The sequence below is a fragment of the Cuculus canorus genome, chromosome 15 (genome assembly GCF_017976375.1).
Source record: "Cuculus canorus isolate bCucCan1 chromosome 15, bCucCan1.pri, whole genome shotgun sequence".
NCBI classification, from domain to species: Eukaryota; Metazoa; Chordata; class Aves; order Cuculiformes; family Cuculidae; genus Cuculus; species Cuculus canorus.
Genome location: NC_071415.1, coordinates 1,177,988 through 1,196,683, shown reverse-complemented (window position 1 = coordinate 1,196,683; position 18,696 = coordinate 1,177,988). Strand labels below are relative to the sequence as shown.

At 47.1% G+C, this 18,696-nt stretch overlaps 1 protein-coding gene across 5 annotated transcripts in view; it reads right to left on the bottom strand.

Moving 5' to 3' along the window:
- Window positions 1-5,666: 5,666 nt before the first annotated feature.
- The window catches only part of CREBBP (CREB binding protein), a 92,079-nt gene continuing 79,049 nt past the window's right edge, over window positions 5,667-18,696 (bottom strand). For all 5 annotated transcript variants that reach the window (XM_054080490.1, XM_054080491.1, XM_054080492.1 and 2 more), the window contains 8 exons: window positions 16,255-16,405; window positions 15,274-15,420; window positions 14,730-14,843; window positions 14,126-14,291; window positions 12,546-12,713; window positions 10,436-10,597; window positions 9,883-10,164; window positions 5,667-8,252 (listed from right to left, as the gene is read on the bottom strand). In XM_054080490.1, the coding sequence (XP_053936465.1) occupies window positions 6,084-8,252; window positions 9,883-10,164; window positions 10,436-10,597; window positions 12,546-12,713; window positions 14,126-14,291; window positions 14,730-14,843; window positions 15,274-15,420; window positions 16,255-16,405 (3,359 nt within the window). In that variant the 3' untranslated portion in view covers window positions 5,667-6,083. The remainder of the gene's footprint in view (window positions 8,253-9,882; window positions 10,165-10,435; window positions 10,598-12,545; window positions 12,714-14,125; window positions 14,292-14,729; window positions 14,844-15,273; window positions 15,421-16,254; window positions 16,406-18,696) is intronic.

Sequence of the window (18,696 nt, the reverse complement as noted above, 5' to 3'; positions counted from 1 at the left end):
CCTCTCTCAAATGCAAGATCAGGTAGAGTTGGAGCCAATTGCAGAGTTTCAGCTGTTGTGAAGTTCATAACAACATTAAAATTAGACATTGGGGAGTAATAAAATATGCATAAGATTTCTGGGAAAATTTACCTACATGCATGTGATTAGGAAAATATATTCTGTAACCAGGCCTTGTCTCGCTGCACACGATGGATGGAGATCACTCCTCGTGTTGCCCAGGCTGATAAAGGATGCTCTTGTTCTAAACCTCGAAAACGGGTCTCAGATTATTTGCCAGCATTTTCGTCAGTGTTTATTTCCTGGTATTCCAGTACCTGAAGGGGCTACAAGAAAGCTGGGGAGGGACTTTTCATAAAGGCTTGGAGTGATAGGATGAGGGGCAATGGGTATAAACTGGAGAGGGGCAGATTTAAACTGGACATAAGGAGGAATTTCTTCACCATGAGAGTGGTGAGGCCCTGGCCCAGGTTGCCCAGAGCAGTGGTGGCTGCCCCATCCCTGGAGGTGTTCAAGGCCAGGTTGAATGGGCCTTAGAGCTCCTGATCCAGTGGGAGGTGTCCCTGCCCATGGCAGGGGGTGGAACTGGATGGGCCTTAAGGTCCCTTCCAACCCAAACTATTCTATGATTCTATGATTTTTGATATCACTGCTCATGGTCCCCTCCTGGTGGCACAGCCACAGCCTCAGCCCCTCAGCAGCACCTACAGCCTCATCATGGCACACCCCATCCCTATCATCACTGTACCCTCTTTCCCTGTTTCCCACCCCACTCAGCAGCCGCCATGGGTGAAGGTCCCAGTGCACCCAGGACCCATCCCATGTTGCTGGCTGTAGCTCCCACCCCTGCTCCCCACTCCGGGTCCTTCCTCGCCCGGCAAAACAGCCCCTCACCCAGGCCAGAAGCTCTGTGGGCTCTCGGGCTCCTCTGTGTCCTGCCTCATAGGTGGCAACCATGGACACCAAGCCCAAGGCACCATTTCCAAACCTGTTTAGATGGTTCAAACCTCTTCTGTATTTCCTCATCCCTGAGAACACGTTAGCAAGGGGCAGGCAGGGCTGCAAACCCACCACCTCACTGTCAGTGAGGGAGCAGGGAGCCCATCTCGTGCTATTGGAGTCAGAATCACAGAATGGTTGTAGTTGGAAGGGACCTCCAAGCCCATCCAGTCCCACCCTCTGCCATGGGCAGGGACACCTCCCACTGGATCAGGGGCTCCAAGCCCCATCCAACCTGGCCTTGAACACCTCCAGGGATGGGGCAGCCACCACTGCTCTGGGCAGCCTGGGCCAGGGCCTCCCCACCCTCACAGCAAAACATTTCTCCCTAAGATGTCATGTCCATCTCCCCTCTTGCAACTTAAAACCATTCCCCTCATCCTGTCTCTGCACTCCCTGATCCAGAGCCCCTCCCCAGCTTTCCTGGAGCCCCTTTCACTGCTGGAAGCTGCTTTAAGGCCTCCCCGCAGCCTTCTCTTCTCCAGGCTGAACAACCCCAACTCTCTGTCTGTCCTTGTACAGGAGGTGCTCCAGCCCTTGGGTCATCTCCATGGTCTCCTCTGGACTTGCTCCAACAGCTCCATGTTCTTCCTGTGCTGAGGACTCCAGAACCAGACACAGGGCTCCAGGTGGGGTGTCACCAGAGCGGAGCAGAGGGGAGGAATCTCCTCCCTCGCCCTGGTCGGCAAAGCTCCGTGTGTTATGTCTCTCCCAGCTTCTCCACGGAGGGGCTGAGGGAAAGCAGCACCCTGTCCCAGTCCTTGGCCAGGCTCCCCTGCTCAACTTCAGACAAATTCCGTAATGTCTTGTTTTCCTGTTCCTCTGAAATCCCTCATCTCCCAGGGCTGCTGTGAGCGCAGATCAAGGCCAACAGGGCTGGGGTGTTGAAGGGAGGTTTTGGATAGGGTGGGGAAGAGAGGAAATAAACTGCTTCACTGAGAGACGCATTTGGAACGTGCGTGAGAGCAGCACCTTGGCCTCAAGGAACACCACAGCTAAAAATAAGATTGAGGCGGTGTCGTTTCAGTGAGTGCCAACTGCTCCCAGACAGAGGGACGAGGCCCCGCAGGAGGGAGCGGTGACTGCCTGCCGCCAGCTCTGCGATTCCCAGCTCGATTCCCAGCTCGGGGAGCTCCCGGGAAAGGCTGTGTGTGTGATTCGCTCATGCTCGCAGCTTCTCTTTGGGACGGCGCTGATCTGCATGTTGCTTTGGAGGTTTGCGTCTGAGAAATGCTTGCACACAGTGGGGGTTCCGCGGTGCTGGGTGGAATGGATTAGGCACAACAAACCCAGCGCCAGCCTGTGCATTGCCCCGGCACCCTTCCGCTGAGCTGCGTTTCCATCTGGAACCAACCTCAGCCCTCACATTCCCTCGGCTGTGGCCAAAACCAAAATGACTTCTGAGCCTGTTTCAAACACTTCCCTCCTCCTGCTGCATTCATCGCTGCCTCCAGCAGATCCCACAGCGCTCCTGAGCATCCTGACACTGCTCCAGAGGTCTCGTAGCTGCTGTGAAACACTTGCGTTTGGGGAAGCCTCGAGGACCGCAGGGCACAGCTCCTGCCTCTGCTCAAACTCATTTCAATTCTCCAGTGCTTTGCTCTGGCAGCGCACGGGGGGTGGCAGAGATCACCCCGCTCCCCATTTTAGCTTCCTGCATGTGGAGAGGAAGGGTGGGGAAGGCCAGGCGGCCCCTGAACAGCATCCTGCGCGCTCCGCTGTGCTCCTCCATCTCCACAGCGGCTGCTGGATCTTCACTGCAGGGAGACAAACCAACCAGCTGGAATTTGCTTTGGGAGCAGCCTCCAGTGCACACCCAGATCCCCTCGTCAGCCACAAACTGCTTCCACTTACACCACCACCAAGGCGAAGGAGCTTTATGCCGCTGCGGCTGTGGGTACGAACGCTCCTGTCTTCAGACACAGCGATGGATGGGGTTACTGTCCTCAGCTTTTTGGCTCCTGCTGCACCCCTGGATGGGGGCTCCTCCTCACCCCTTCGCTCCATTGCATTCGAGTGGGAGACGAGAGTGGGGAGCGCCTGCGCGAGGGCTGTGCGTGGATTCGTGGCCCAGCATGGAGCAGCTGAGGTGGAGAACCTCGGCCGGAGTGTCTGCAGCAAGCGATGCGCTCAGTGGCAGTATCGGCAAAGGTCAGGGCAGCCGGCAGCAGAGCATGGTGTGCTGCGGGCAGCCAAAGGGAAAAGCAGGAAACCAACTTGTTGCAGCTCAGTGTTCGGGTTTAAGGACTTTCTTCTCCAAGAATTTGGTTTTCTCCAAGAATCTGGGAAGGGGGGCGGCCTTGGCCACTCCTTCGGTGATCCTGCACCAACCTCCAGTGCGCTCTTGCCTTAGGAATTCTGGGGTTTCTGGGATGCTGTTCCTTATCACCAGCGTCTCTTCCATCTAAGCACAATCCTGTCCACCTTTCAGCTATGCCAAATTCCCTGCCCACAGAGGAGACTGGAGCGAAGCCCCCGGAGACCACCGGGCACCAAGCCCAGCCCCTCCTCCTGTCTGAGATCGGCTTTGCATTTCCATTCTCTCCCTGGGAAAACACCTGCTTGGGCAAGCCAGGATGAGGAGATCTAACTCCACCCTCGTTCTCAAAATGCTTCAGATTGTACTGAAAATATTCCTGTATTTGCTTCCCATCAGTTTTTTTCCCCCCCTCTTTTCCCCAGGAGCAGGAACCCAAGCGAGCCGCAGCCCGAGCGCCACACACCACCTCCCAGCTTATCCAAATCCAGAGGCGGTGCTGACGTTTTTAAACTGGATTCTACTTAAAGGTATTAGCGAGAGCGAGGGCAGTTATCTCGAGTGCCGGGCTGCACTGATCCTCGCCAGCACCGGCCATGTGGAACCATCCTTCGACCCAGGCAGTTTTACCAGCTTTTATTAGAAACACCAGCACATTGCAAGTTTCCTCTTTTTCATCACAAATATAGTATTTTCCCTCTTTTTTTTTTTAAGTACACAGCATGAGAAACAGCACCAGGGCTTCCCAGTTTTTGGGTTTTTTTTTTACAGCGATTTCTTTTGAACAAGCTTTGGGTCGGTGTTCGCTGCCCTCACCCCCGGCTTCGACATCTCAACTTGAAGACCATCGCGTGGGCAGATGAAGCCAATGGTGGTGAGAAGGTGCAACAGCGAAAGGTTTGCCAGAAGGGCTCAAGCAGAGACCCTCTGCAGTTAAAGGGATGCACCAGTGCTCGGCTGTTTTCACAGTAAAGGGCTAAAAGCTGAGATAAATCACTTGCTCTTCTCCCCCAACACCCTCTGACACCAAGGTGAGGCTGGAGAAAGCGCTAACCGAATGTGAGAAGCAGAGCGTGCCCGGAGCTCCCGCGGGCTTTGCTGCAGCAAATCCCCCGCCGGCCGCACAGCACGGAGGAGCCGCGAGACGGCAGGCGAGGCTGGTCCGTGGTTTTAGCTCAAACCTACGCTGGGAAAGTCTCCCTGGGCTCTGTAACTCCCAGAAAGTATTTTGGGGGGGAGGGGGGCAGGGGAAGGGCCAAGAACCCCAGGCACCTGAGGGCATGGTGACAGGATATTAAAGGGAACATGTACATGATTTCTTATTTTTTATTCCACAGAAAACCCTCAAATCTAGACTCAGAGTTAACAGCAGAAAAATAGTGTTAAAGTCAATAGGTTCATATTTTAATGTAGACTAAATAAATTAGCCTAGAATGAACTCCATACTCTCTATTTCCCTCTCACTGGTGATCCTTCTCTAAAGTAATGCAGTTTTTAAAAAGCAACGGCTATCAATAATTTATTCCAGTTTACCCTTACGGATGAACGCCTGCGGTTATTCCATGGGTGGGAACTGTTCCCCTCTCCTCTCCCTCCGGGGCAAGGAACGATTCGCTGAAGGGCGCCGTCTAACAGACACGCTACCTACATCCACTGCGGCTCGCGCTGCTGCACCCGCTGCCTCTGGCTGTAACGAGTGAGAATCCATAGCTATGTCTTACAAAGAACATGATCGAAAAATATATAAATAAATAAAAACCTTAAACATTCTTACATGGATTTTAAAGAACAGAATACATGTTAAAAACTTCAGTAATTTATATCAATTTTAAGCAATACTTTATATACAATGGAAAAAAAGACATGCATAGTCCAAATACAATGTTGAAAACAGCATTTTCATAACAAAAGCCCCAAACACTAAGTGTTAATACCATGTACATGAATTCAAGAAGGACCACCCTTTTTGTCTGTTGCACACAGTTTATTTAACAATAGATATTATAAGTAAGAAATGAGTTTGTTTGTTTTTTTACCATTCTATACAGTGATTGAATCTTCTTGGATTTTCTTATTTATAGTAATTATAGCGCTTGCATGATTTACACTAGAATTGCTTTTCCTCATTTCAAGTTTCACACAGAAGAAAGAAAGAAAAGAATGCTTCTTCTCTATTCAAATCAGCACGGCCTAAGAGTGATCATCCCTATTTTCATCTAAAACCAGTTTTATCAGAGAAACAAAGCAACGATTTCTACATCTGCAAGACAAGGATTTTGGCATTGGCCAATGTGTGGTTTTGTGTGCAAGAGTCAATTCCTATCTTCCCAGGGGTAATACTTCAAACGCCTGCAGAGTTCACTATAGAAAACAACTCCTCCCGCAAGGTCTCAAAGTTACCGGGACTCGCTATAAGGTTGCATTATTTCAGGAAACAGTTTTTGAATATTATTTTTTTCTTCTTTTAAACGCAAAGGTTTTAAAGTCTTGAAAATACAAATAAAAAATGTGAATATAATGAACTTGTTTTCCCCCATTAAAAAAAAGTTATGAGTCAACAGCAACAAAAAAATAAAACCCAAAAAAAAACTCACAAAAGAGACCAGATATTTTAACCGCCTGGCTTTAACAAAAAATATATTCTTTTTATTGTTTTGTTTTTTTGTGTTTTTTGTTTTTGTTTTTGTTTTTTTTTTTCAAACAGCAATTCATTCTTTTGCGGGTAGTTCCATCCAGGATCCAAAACAGCCCAGATGTCTGAATTTTCAGTACAAAACGTCCAAGAACACGAAAAGAAAACTCAAACCCAGGTGATGCTCCCATAATGCTACAAACCCTCCACAAACTTTTCTAATGTGTCCCCAGTGGTGTCACCGACCAGAGACAATTCGTTAGACAATGCACTCCTGCTGGGGGTGTTTAGTTGTGGAAGCATTGCACTCTGTTCGGGGTTGCCCAAGTGTCCCTGATCCATGGAGCTCGCCATAGTGACCGCGAGTCCTGGGTGGGGGGAACCAGTCTGGGGAGAGACGTGGTGTGGTGACGGTTGGGGCTGTATCCTGGGTGACGGGCTGGAATGTGGTGGCTGGGACTGGGGACGGGGAGACTGAACGGGTGCTGGGGAGCGCACCTGGTTGCTGAGGGAGGTGGCGATCTGCTGTCCAGGGAGATGAGACGCCTGCGGTTGTCCTGAGAGCATGTGCTGCTGTGGGCTCATGGGGTTAGGCTGCCCGGGGGATCCTATCTGCTGTTTCATCTGCTGCTGCTGCAGGATGCGCTGCTGCAATGCCTGCTGGATGTTGGGAGTGCCGTCCGCCCCCAGGCCGGGCTGCCCCATCTGGTTCAGCTGTCCCATCTGAGCCATCTGTCCCATGGAACCCCCCTGTATCGAGAGGTGCTGCTGCATCCGCTGCTGCTGCATGGCTTGAGGGTAACCGCCAGGTCCCTGCGGCTGTTGGAACTGGGTATGTCCTGCCATCCCTCCTGCCATGCCAGCCCCGCCTTGCTGCTGCTGTTGCTGCTGCTGCTGCTGCAGGAGCTGCCGCCTCAGAATTTCTCGGTACTGCGGACTCATGTTCGCCATGCTGGGGTTGTGGCCGGGGTTCATAATGTTTATCGCTTGTCCCTGGGGATTCATAGCTCCTATCCCTTGCTGCTGGGGAGGAACGCTCGGTCGCTGCACTCCTGCTTGCATCGCGTTCATGTTCTGCAATCCTGCTTGAGTGTGCATGCCTGGCTGTTGCATGCCAGCCTGCGGCTGCTGCATCCCAGGCTGGGGCTGTATGCCCGCTTGCGGCTGCATCCCAGGCTGGTTCGCCACGTATTTGGCCGTTCTTTGCTTTATAAAAGCTGCCATAAGCTGAGGGTTGGATTTAAGGATATTAAGAACCTGCTGTTGCTGTTGCGGAGAACTTGGTGATTTCAAGGTCCTCAGCAAGTCCTGAAGTGCATTCGGGGGGATGCTCCGTGGCGGCTGCTGCACGCCTGTCATCCTCGGCCCAGCCACTGCTTGCGGTGTCGCCATCGGCATAACCGGTCTTGCCATTCCCGGCTGCATCGGCTGCTGCTGCGGCATGGGCGGGGACTGCCACTGTCCCGGCTGCATGTTGGGCATCACTGGGCCGCTGACGGGGTTGGGCCGGGGTACATTCATGCTGACTTGCTGCATCTGGTTCACTGAACCCACCGTCGGGTTCACGAGTCCTGGGCGACCAGGAGGCAAACCATTGTTCATGTTGTTGACCCTGTAGAGCTGCTGCTGCTGCTGGGCAGCTTCTCTCTCAATCTGCCGAGCCGCCTCCACTGCGGCCGGCGGAGGCTGAGCCGGAGGTGGAGGTGCGGAAACCGGGTTTGCGGGTTTTCCTGTCGAAACAGTAGTAGGGGGCTGTGTTCTTGACACAGTGGGGAAGCCAGCCTGTGACATACTTACAGGGGAAGGCTGGGGCTGCGGAGGCGGCTGCGGCGTTTGCGGTGTACTTGGCTGCTGCGTAGGGGTACCAGGCGTTGCTGAGGTAGGAGAAGGCAAACTTTGCTGAGGCACGTTGCGGGTGTTCATTGTAGCCATCCTTCTGCGCATGAGCTGAGCCTGCTGCAGGCGATGCTGGATCTGCTGCTGTCGAAGCTTGTGTTTGATATTGAGACAGAATGGCACAGGGCATTTGTTCTCTTGGCAGTGTTTGGCATGGTAGCAGCACAGAGCGATGAGCTGTTTGCACACCGGGCAGCCACCGTTGGTCTTGCGCTTGCAGCCCTTGGTGTGCTGAACAACCCGTTTCATCTTCTGGCAGGATGGCAATGAGCAGTTTGCATTGCGGCACTGACAGGCATGGACAAGAGACTGAATGCAGCGCTGGATGCTCAGTCGTCGCGACTCCTGGGGGCTCTTGGACTGCTGCTCTCCTTGGCTGTTGCTCTCATCATCCAGACCCAGGCCCCACTTGACCATCTTGTGATCATGGCTCTTAGTGTTGTAGCAGTTGATGCACAGGTCATAGTCCTGAAAGAAAAGAAAACCGAGAGTTCAGCTGCCTACAGAGCACTCGCTACAGGAAAAAAGCGGACAAATAGGAGTGGTGCTCGGTGAGAAATGTGTGCCTGGTGTGGAAGCACAGGTTGGGATCCAGATGGTACAGACACTGCAGAACAAAAGCAGGACAAGAGTCATGTGCTGCAAGCAGCCACTCGCTTCCATTCAGCCGGTCCAGCAAGGCAGAGGAGCGGCTGCACAGCCCACGGAGTCACCCTGACAGCGGGAGCGGAGCTTTGGAGCGCTGGGCAGAAGCCACATCAGCTGTCTCTGCAAAGTGTACCTGCAGTCACAGCTCCAGGCTGCAACGCAAACAGGAGCTGGAATTGTCTAATCACTTTATTACACGAAAAAGTCTTGCAGGTTTGGGGGGTTTTGTTTTTCCCTTTCGATAACAGAACTGTTTACTTTGGGGTACCAACTTGAGGAGGGCCAAACCCTCCAACCAGTGAGACAAACCTACTGTCACTGCCTAAAAACCAGCACCTGGCTCTCTATTTAGCTGTTCTTAGTGTAATTACCGACTAATAGTTACTACCCTGAAATATGTATTTTTTTCTAATCTCAAATGACCCTCAGCTCAAGTGCAAGTTTCACGCCAAGACGGACAGCCTGATCTGAACACCTCAAACACAAGCATTTTCACTGCCCGGTCCATTTTTGCTGAAGGAAGGGCACTCACTTCGCAGAAGCACTCAGAGGAAATTTAACGGCCATACCTCCCTCCACCACTTGGTTCCCCCCGTGCACGCAATCCATTTCCTGCAGCCTCGCCTCAAGAAGCCCTGTTCAGTGCTTTCCTCTGAGGGATTAATTAAGACTCTTCCGCCACAGACCTGGCAATAACTTGCAGTGTAAAAAGTAGTCTGCACTTATTGAAAATGTCTTTGGTTCAGCTACAGCCAGAGGTCACCACAAGCCTTGTAGGGGCTACTTTCTCCTCAAGTCCACCTCCCTACATAATTACTCTCCAACACAGCTCAGTGGCAGTGATCTGTGCTGTAACAGGACTGTCGTTAAAAGCGATGAGCCAGGTGAAGAAGCAATTATTTGGGCCAATTTGAAGAGCAGGCAACCACTAATGCTGGGCCAAAGGGGCAATGGCGAAGAGCTGTGGCAGCCTCCTCACCTAGCTTTGCAAGAGCCTAGACATGTGCCCGGCTGTGCTCCTTACAACACAATGTACACGTACAAAGCAGAACAAATGCCATCCCACAGCAAGGTACTCTGCCTTCTCTTGCGGACATCCATTCAATGTGGATGAGGCAGTGCCCTGCAGATTCAGGCTAGCCTGATGCAGGTACACCTTACCATCCGGTCCTAAAGTTCTTCAATATTAGGTTAAAAATCATCTATGCAGAGGAGCCAGTGTAATAAATGAGAGCAGTAGCCGTTGCAGTGGCACTTTCCAAGTGAAGAAACTAAAGACACTCATTCTAGAAGAGGTCCCCACTGTGGAAGTTACCTTCTCTTAAGGCTTAGCAGCCCCTATGTCAGAACAGACTAAATAGAGCAGAACTTTGAGCAATGTCCAAAAAGAGAGAGTCAAGGTTGGCTGTAGGGCAAGAGAGCACAGAAGTCTCTGGAGACATACACCTACCTCACAGACAGTGCAGTGCCACCTCGTTTCCACATGATGTTTGCACTCATTGCACGTGTAAACAAAGCGATCCTGCCCTTGAGTATGCAGTTCTACCAGCATGCAGAGCGTGGACCACTTGGATCGGCGGAGTGAGGAGAACTCCCAGTGCTTATCTCTGGCCAAGGTGAGGAAGGCATCTCGCCCATCCATCAAGTCACAGCTAAGTAACGGATCAGGGTCCACAATGGGAGGCAGAGTGTTAATTACAGGCCCAGCGTACAAATGAATCACAAAAAAGACCTGCAGATCAATGGGGGAGAAGAAAAAAAAGATCAATAAGGTTAGGTAATCTTACAGGAAAAAGCTGATGTTCTGTGGCAGTAACAGTGTGCTACAAGTGTTATCCAATTAACTTAGTTCAGGCTAATCTCTTCCAATACATTGTTACACAACAGGAATAGTTCTAGGCAATCACAAGCTTTACTCCTCCTGATTTTTCACTTCCGACTATCATCGCAGCTGGGTTAACAGCAGTAAGATCTTCTCCTCATGCAGTGCATTTTGACAGTACCTCTTTATGCTTCTCCATAGTGGCATACAGCTTCTGGGACAGATCGTTGGACACGTTGGGCATGCTGGGTTTCTTCTTGTTAGCTCTGCTGATGCTGCTCTTATTCTTGTTGGTTTTTTTGTTGTTCTTTTTCTTGGCATTTTTGCTGTCGCCCTGATTTCCCTGCAATAAATACACAGGAAAGATGTTACACTTTATAGAGTTCTCTCAAATTCACTGTAGCTGAAAAGTGAGACACTTCTGCTGTCAATAAGAGAGCTTTGTTCCTACAGACCAGTCATACCGTGTTAAATATATCCAAGCTCTTCCAGGAAAAATCAAACACCAAACTGGCAGGCAAACAAATTCAAACACTGGATAAAAACAGGTTTTTAAAGTATGCATATACATTCCATAATTAATATCTTACACTTATTTTTTCCCTTCTCAAACACGGTACCTCAGCTCCTACTGCTTGCTCTATGAGATCTTACAGATATTTGATGATAAAAGGAGTTACAAATAAAATATGCATCTCCGAAAAAATCCCCTAGACCTTCTCTCGCGTCTAAGTTACACCAGCAGAGCCCACAGTGACCATACACTGACTGCTAGATGTAAGTGAAGAGTGAAAAATAGCAGATGATGCTACTTAGATGAACTGTGAAAACAGAAATAACTTTTAGCCTTCTCATGTCCTTGCAAAATAAAAACCCAAGCCCACAGCAGGGAGCTTGCTACTCAGCAGAAATCCCCTCTCTGATCACTAGAATGTTAGGTATCATAGTATTAAAAATGAGCTAATGAAATATTCTGGCATTTATACAGACACACAAGGAACTTTCATGACTATTATGTGCCAGCAAACATAGGGCTTATATGCAAGCACATTTACTCAAAGAAAACAAAAGCACTCCAACTGAAGAAAGTAATTCTATATACAGAAGGTTGCCATCGGTCCATTCCAGTAATTGGGCTTAGAGAGGAATTCCCTGTCCAGTCTTGGAGTTTTTATCACTAATCTTCTCGCTTCAGGCAGAAAATTTATGAGTTTCACAGTTAGCTGTTCTGCGCTTCTTCAAACATCTCTTCCTCTCTTAGATGCAGAGGTTTACACCAGTGTTTTCACAGGAAGGGCATGGTCTGATTTATTGGAAGGGATATTGCCAGCGGACGGGGACTGCAACTTCAGCTCCAAGCCTCGTCTTTCAACTAGTTTTATATTGCTGTGTTTGTTGAAATATTTCAATACTAGAAGTTACATTCAGAAAGAAAAAGGTAAAAACCATTAACTTTATGGTTCCATAAAAAACACAGCAACAAACCATTTCAGCTTTGAAGGAAGGTTTGAAGGAAACTGCCAAGGTTTAACAGTTCTGACATAATGAATCTGACATAACGAAGCTCTATCACACGTAATATATGCTGCAAGCAAACTGTCACAGCATCTATGCTGAATGCAGTCCCTCCCGGTTAAAAGTCTGGTTCCAACTCAACCTGCCAGGCTTCAGATTCTCCTACTCTATTTTCATAACACTCTGCTGCAAATTGCAAGTGAAAGGGACAGTGTGAAAGTGCTGAGGCGTTTTGGATACAGATACAATCAAGGCAGAAATAAGAATGAATGATGAAATATAGGCCAGGACCCTGAGATCGATGTTTCACGCCAATGCAAAGCTTGCAATAAATACTTCTATGTTTCAGTCCTCTACTGTTGCAAATGACTGCAAGTACCTTTGCTGAACTAACAGCAACATTGAATTCAGCTTCGAAAAACACAGCATCTTTCAAAATGCAAACGCTGAAGGTGATTTGTGATGGTGTGAACTGGAAGCTCAGCCAAGTGAGCAGAGGTAGCAGCCCTGATGCAATCCAAAAGCAACTGCACACATTTCTCTGAGAACAGAGTGCTGAACTAATGCAACTGACTTCTGATTCTATCAACAAACCAATCCAGGCCATCAGCATATTTGGTAGCCAAGAAGAAAACCACAAACGCAGTTAAAGGAAACCCTGATTTAACTTCCGATGTGAATGACCTTCTTTCCTAGTTTACTGGATGCGACCTCTCCAATTTATTAAAGTATTAACTACCAGTCAGAAGCAAACACAGCACAGAAAGTTAACTCACCTCTGTTGTTTCACTGGCTGCAGTGCTTTCTTCCTTTTTCCTTTCCTCTTCCTCCTGCTCCAACTCTTTAATGCTTTCTTCCAGCACATTGGGCCAGAAATCACCTTCAAAGTAAGGCAGTTCCTTGGCACTTGTCAGCCTGTCCTCAGTTGCTTGTTTGAAGATGTCCTGTTAAGCATATCACACAATACCATGAATAAATAAACAAGGATCGCTTGGAATAGAGAAGAGAAGCAGAGGCAGGATCCAGAGCGGCACTGCACAGCTATGCCTTGCTTCTAGCCCAGGGCCCACTCCTGGCAGGGATTCTTTTCTGGGTGCAGCTCAAAAACTGGCCCGGCAAGCCTGGTAACAGCCCGCTCCCTGCTGCACCTTAGCAAGACAGCTGCTGAGGCTCTCCAGAACCTCCGACATGTCATTGAGTCATGCTCCCAGCGTGACGGGAGAGACTAAGATACCCCTAGAACACAAAACAAATGCCTCTCTGGTAACTACACCAACTGAAAATGAAGCCTACACCTCTTTTGCTACCCTGCCCCTGGACAAGAGTAGGAACTGTTCTAGCCACAGCAAGCGGCTCTCATCCACCCCTCTGCCTCAGAAATACAGAAGCGCGTAAGCTTCTGCGTGTGTCTGCTGCAGGCGGTGCGTACAATAAGCCGGGTAACTCCAGAAGGACCGTGGAATGCACTGGGCAGCTGCTGCAGGAGTATTAAGGTCTGGCTGTGGCAGGGGGACTGTGCACAGCCGGTGGCCTTCGTTGGCTGCTGGCCGCAGCTCTGTGGATCTGAAAGAATCCAGGACCACTGAGAAGGACAGGCATCCTGAAAAGGAACGGGTATTTCACATGGTTTTGCTGGAGATGATGCACTGCATTTAACAAGCACGTACAAGATCAGCCTTTGGATTCACTTCAGGACCACATTATTAGGAGAGATGCAGATTTTCCAGCTCTTTGCAAACCCATAGCAGACCAGGCTTGCTATACACTATTCTACTCCACACATTTACTAACTGTCACTTGCCATCAAAACATCCATTTTTTTTCAGCACTGTCACTGCATTAAGCAGTTCTTGTACATTTTAGCACATAAGGAGTGGGAAATGCTACCTTTGCCATCTTTAATTCATTTCCTTGGGTACATGTATGATATTCTCCAGGTATGAAAATCGTCCTTTTTCTGTTCAAGTGAAGAAGCTGTTTTATAAGCAGGTTTTTTTTTGTTTCACACTAGTACGGTCCAGTATTCCACCTGATCCTCCTCGAGTTACCAGAAACAAACAACCTTGACGAACCTCAACAAGCTACATACCTCCTGGCCTAGAGAACTGCAGTGAAAGACAAGTATGCAAAGACAGAATCTTGCAAATTTCTCTTAATGCAGACACCAAACCTACAGAATTTTCAGCCTGAAAGCCAGAACCTGCCAGGAGATCTAATCAAACAAAGACACTAGCTGAGCATAAGAACCCTTGTATGACATTACCAGTTTCATGAAACAGCTTAATGAAACAGCGTTAGCTACCTTCAAATGCAAACCCCAAAAAAATTAACTTGGGAAGTAACGGCAGTAGCAAACCTTATAGTCATGAATGATTCTCTCAGCAAACGCCTTCTCCAGCATCTTCTTATACCATTCTTGCAAACGTTTGGGTTTGGGTATTTTCTGATCAGGCGGATGGCAATGGAAAATATAGTCATCTCCTTCACTTGGGGGACAGGCCCAGATGTGTCCTGTCACATACCTGTGTTCCACACAAGGAAAAGACTCTTAACCATTTTGATTACCTTCTTAATATTAACTCCAACAAGCTGACAGACAAATTCAGACCTCTGGCTTCCCCCCCTTCTTTCCCCCCCCTCCCCTTTGTACCAAAGATATTGAGGCAATAAACTTGCTTTATGTAAGAGATGAGAAAAGGTGCAGGATATAATAGTGAAGCTTAAACATCAAGTGAACCTCTGATAAAAAGAATGCTATGCTATCAGATTAAGAATCCTAATGACAGAAAAACCAACTTGGTGATGAAATCCAAACTCCCTCTGTTGTGGAAGAGAGAGTCTGCCCATGTATCTCACAGAGGGCAGAAGGAGAGACTTTGGCAAGTGAAAGTTACCTGGTGTCCTGAGTAAACAAAGTGCTACCTAAAAAAGATTCCTTTCTTTACAAAGATATTGCTTACCCAAGTTTCTTCACATACTCCAAATATCCAATGAGGATTTCATGGTAAACCGCAGTTCGAAGGCAACGGGGGCGGAAGAAATGAATACTATCTAGATACGATATGTACACACGCCTACAGCAACGAGAAGAATGACAGAAAATCACGTCGGGCTGAGGGTCCGTTTTGTCTACCGAGAACCAACTTTTACACTAGATATGTATGTGGCCATTGTGAACAAAGAAAAGTTGGTAATGAAATTAATTTAATGTGTGTTTAAGCATCTTAACACAGTATAAACACTTTTCAAAAGCAAGAATGGATACAGTCAAGAATATATAGAGGCAAAATTAAATGCAGAATACAAAATACTGTAGGATTTTTGCTGGGATATTTGTTTTCCCCTTTCATATCATCTGCGGTTACACAGCAGGACTTATTTGAGCCACAGAACTGAACCGTATCTCCCAGTCTCATGTATCTGAGAGTAACTGTCCAGTGAAGGAAGCAAGCACAGCAAGATGCTCTCTGTGCATGCACCACAGGTAACAAAAGGAAAGCGTACCTTGTATTGGGAGGGGGGCAGTCCGAGCCATACTCCTGGACGTGCATGCCGAAGAAGCACACGTCTACCCCATCTATCTCCTCAAATGCGAACAGAGCTTTGGTACGGTAAGGGAAAGATTCTGCCATCTCACCAGAATCCACAAATCTGAAGGGAAGGGTGGCAGGAAAGAACAAGGGGTAAGAAAAAACCAACCCAACAAAAAGGCAATTATTAAACCATTGTCCCACCAGAATGACGAAATTCATTACAGTCTTACTTTTAACTCATTAGGAACATTTACGGAGAAGTCAAACAGGGTCAGATCAGAGCTGTATTAAAACAGGGAGTCCTATCAATGCAAGGTCTGTTACTACAGAGCTCAGCAAAGGAGTTCCCATATAGTTAACATACGCCTGAATAGGCAGGCACTGAGTACAAAAGTGTCCTCGGAAACCACAGCCTTTAAATACACTGCAGAGGAGAAAGCCTGCTGCACTGTGATGAAGTGATGTCATGTAAAGCCTGTCTTTATGAATTAAAAACCAAACGCTTCATAGAATAAACCTTTTAAGCTGTTCATTTATGACGAAGCAAATTAAAAATAACTCCTGAAAGCTAAAATATTTATAAAACTGCAACACCACAAAGGAATGGTAAGGAACAGAATCTCAGCGGCTGTTCCAAACATAACAGTTCTGTAATGCTAACCAAACCGTGGTCAGACTCTTGCAAGATTTAGTAACACAAATCACAGTATTATAACCAAGCCCAAGATGTCCCCACTACTCTCCAACAGTCAGAACACGACCGTCACCTCCTTGGACTTCATTCACTACATACTGCTTCCTTTACCTTCATATCTTACTCATGCCTACATTTCAAACACGCGCAAAATGATTAAGGTGCAAAATAGTGCAGTTTTGCAATATTCACACAGGGAAATTCCAAAATAAAATTTAAAAAATCAAGATCACATTCACTGTAATTAATAGAACTGACCTGGCTTTCATTCCTGGTTTAACTTCTACTGTCTTATCCGAACTTGCTACGACTCTGACAAAGACCTCTCCAGCTTCAGGGTGGTTTTGTCGTCGCAAAAATTTGTTTACTCTGTCTTCCAAATGGTTTCCTAAGCGCGTAGTCTGTAGCCCTAAAATGAGGAGGGAGAACAGGATAACAGAAACGTTAATAGTGGAGAAATCACTGTTAAGTTCAGGGTGTTACCATGCTTGTAAGGTCTTTCAGCTTGCTTCTCTGTAGGCTTTCTTCCCTTAGTTTTACCTCGACACGAAAAGTGGATGATTTATGCAGCCAAAATTAAAACACATCCCTTTTTTTACCCAAGCCGTGAGCGTTCAGACCCCACTGTGGAAACTAAAACCACTACAGTGGGAAAATGACTCCGTAAGTGCACTAACAAAGAAGGCTTTACATAGTATTTTTAAATCTGCAGGTTTATTTTATGAGCGCTGCAAATGTTTTCTCCTAACAAAACCACTATCTGGCTGTCTGACAGGGATTACATCACTTTATAGATCTGGCGCAACGCCACATCTTTTCAGGCAAAGCAAAGCAAATCAACAGAAATGAAAAGCCTTTTGACTTCAATGGCGATTTCATTGCTTTTTCTTTTCTTTTCAAGAGAGCTTTTAGATTGCGCAATTACAGCGATCTGCACGTAAAGCTTCAATAGTTCTTGCACAGCGATAGAGGTCTGGAAAAGTTCAAGTCCACGGATTGCCGAGAACCCTGCTTTACATTGACAATTTTGTTTTGTGGGGGTCACGGGTTCGGTAGCACTGCAGGATGTGATGCTTTTCAAATAAACCCATGACAAGTGACAGAAATTAAGATGAAAATTTTGGTTTACACGAAGAAAACGGAAGTAGCACACTGTTTTGACTGCAAGATTTATGACTATCTCTCTTGTGCTACTGTATTTATTTTACCACTAATATTTCTACTTCATTTTTATGGCCAATCTGCTGTCTTTTCAAAAGGGACGGTGCAATCCACAGATGTTCACTTTGCTAAAATACGTTTAATTTTCAGCCCTCCATCGCTTCATTTTTCAGTTGTTCCTCAGCTCCTCACACAAGGCTGTTGGTTCTTCCTGATGACAGAGATCGCATACAGAACACGGTGGCAAAGTATCTATGCTAAAAATTATTTTAGGCTCCCATATTGGGAACAAAAGCCACACACATTCAGAAGAAGATCTCACTTCTGAGAGATTTATATACTTAAAATTGCCAAACACAGCAACCTTCTTTTATCTGAGTTTGTCCCTTTGTCCAGTGAGATTCTGTGGTTGAGACCAGCACAACACAGTCTACACATCATTTACTTGGGAGCCAATAATTCAATTTAAAGGCAGGTTATAGTAAAAGTACAGTGTCTCCTTGCCGAATTCCAATACGCTGGTCTTCCCTAGTATTTCCCAGCTCAATATATTAGATGGGGCTTTATATACAAAATAGAAAGGGGTTGATTTTAAAGGAAATACAAAGAATTTTAAAGAAAATTCACAAGTATTTTCTGAAGAAATTATTGAGTTTTGTTCATTTCTCCGAAGACAAACAGAGAAACAGAAAGATCTCCTTTTCAGCTAAGAACCTGGTATGTTTTCAGAAAGCTATTTCAGCCAACTCTACTGTTTTATTGTGTTTTCATTTTATCATCTTTCCAATGCCAAGCAACCAAAGGATATCTGCTTCCTTCCTTATGCTGCAAAGCATTAAGACTTGGAAAACAAACAAAAAAAGACCAGATAAGAAGATAAAAGAAATAGGCATCATTAAGGCTACATGCACTGTAAGGAAAGGATCTAAAAGCCACGTATTTGGGTATATTCGAATGTACAAATTCTTTTAGAAAGCAGCTGGCTGTTGGTCCTTGGACACCTCTAACGTACATACTTCCAGAACGGCTCAGGTCTCAATGAAAACTGAAGTGCCAACTGGAAAAAAAAGGCATCCTGACCAGTCACCACACTGAAGGCTTTCAGGCTACTCAAGCACAGCAGCTTTGTTACAGTGGCAATGCCAGACATTTGTTACTGGATGAGTAATCAACAGATAAGAAGAAAGTCAGACTTCTGGCTTACTGTGACTTTTTGCCAGGAAACTACTTTGGGAGACTTGTCAGGATGTCGTTTGTCTGCAAATGTCCCTGCACCAGCTACTGGTTAAGTAACATATGGAGACCTTCTCAGTAAGAAAACTACTTCAAAAGTTCAGAATTTCACAGCATAATCCAGCTGTACTCCTGTTTATACGTGATATTTGGCATATTTTACACAACTTAGTTGTGATGTGGTTAAGATACCCAATTTTACTTAATATACATCAGGAATACAAACGATACCCTAACAGCTTGCAGCTGAGAGACACTATTTCGACTATTAGCAGTTGTACCAGCAGACTTGACAGACAGTAGAAA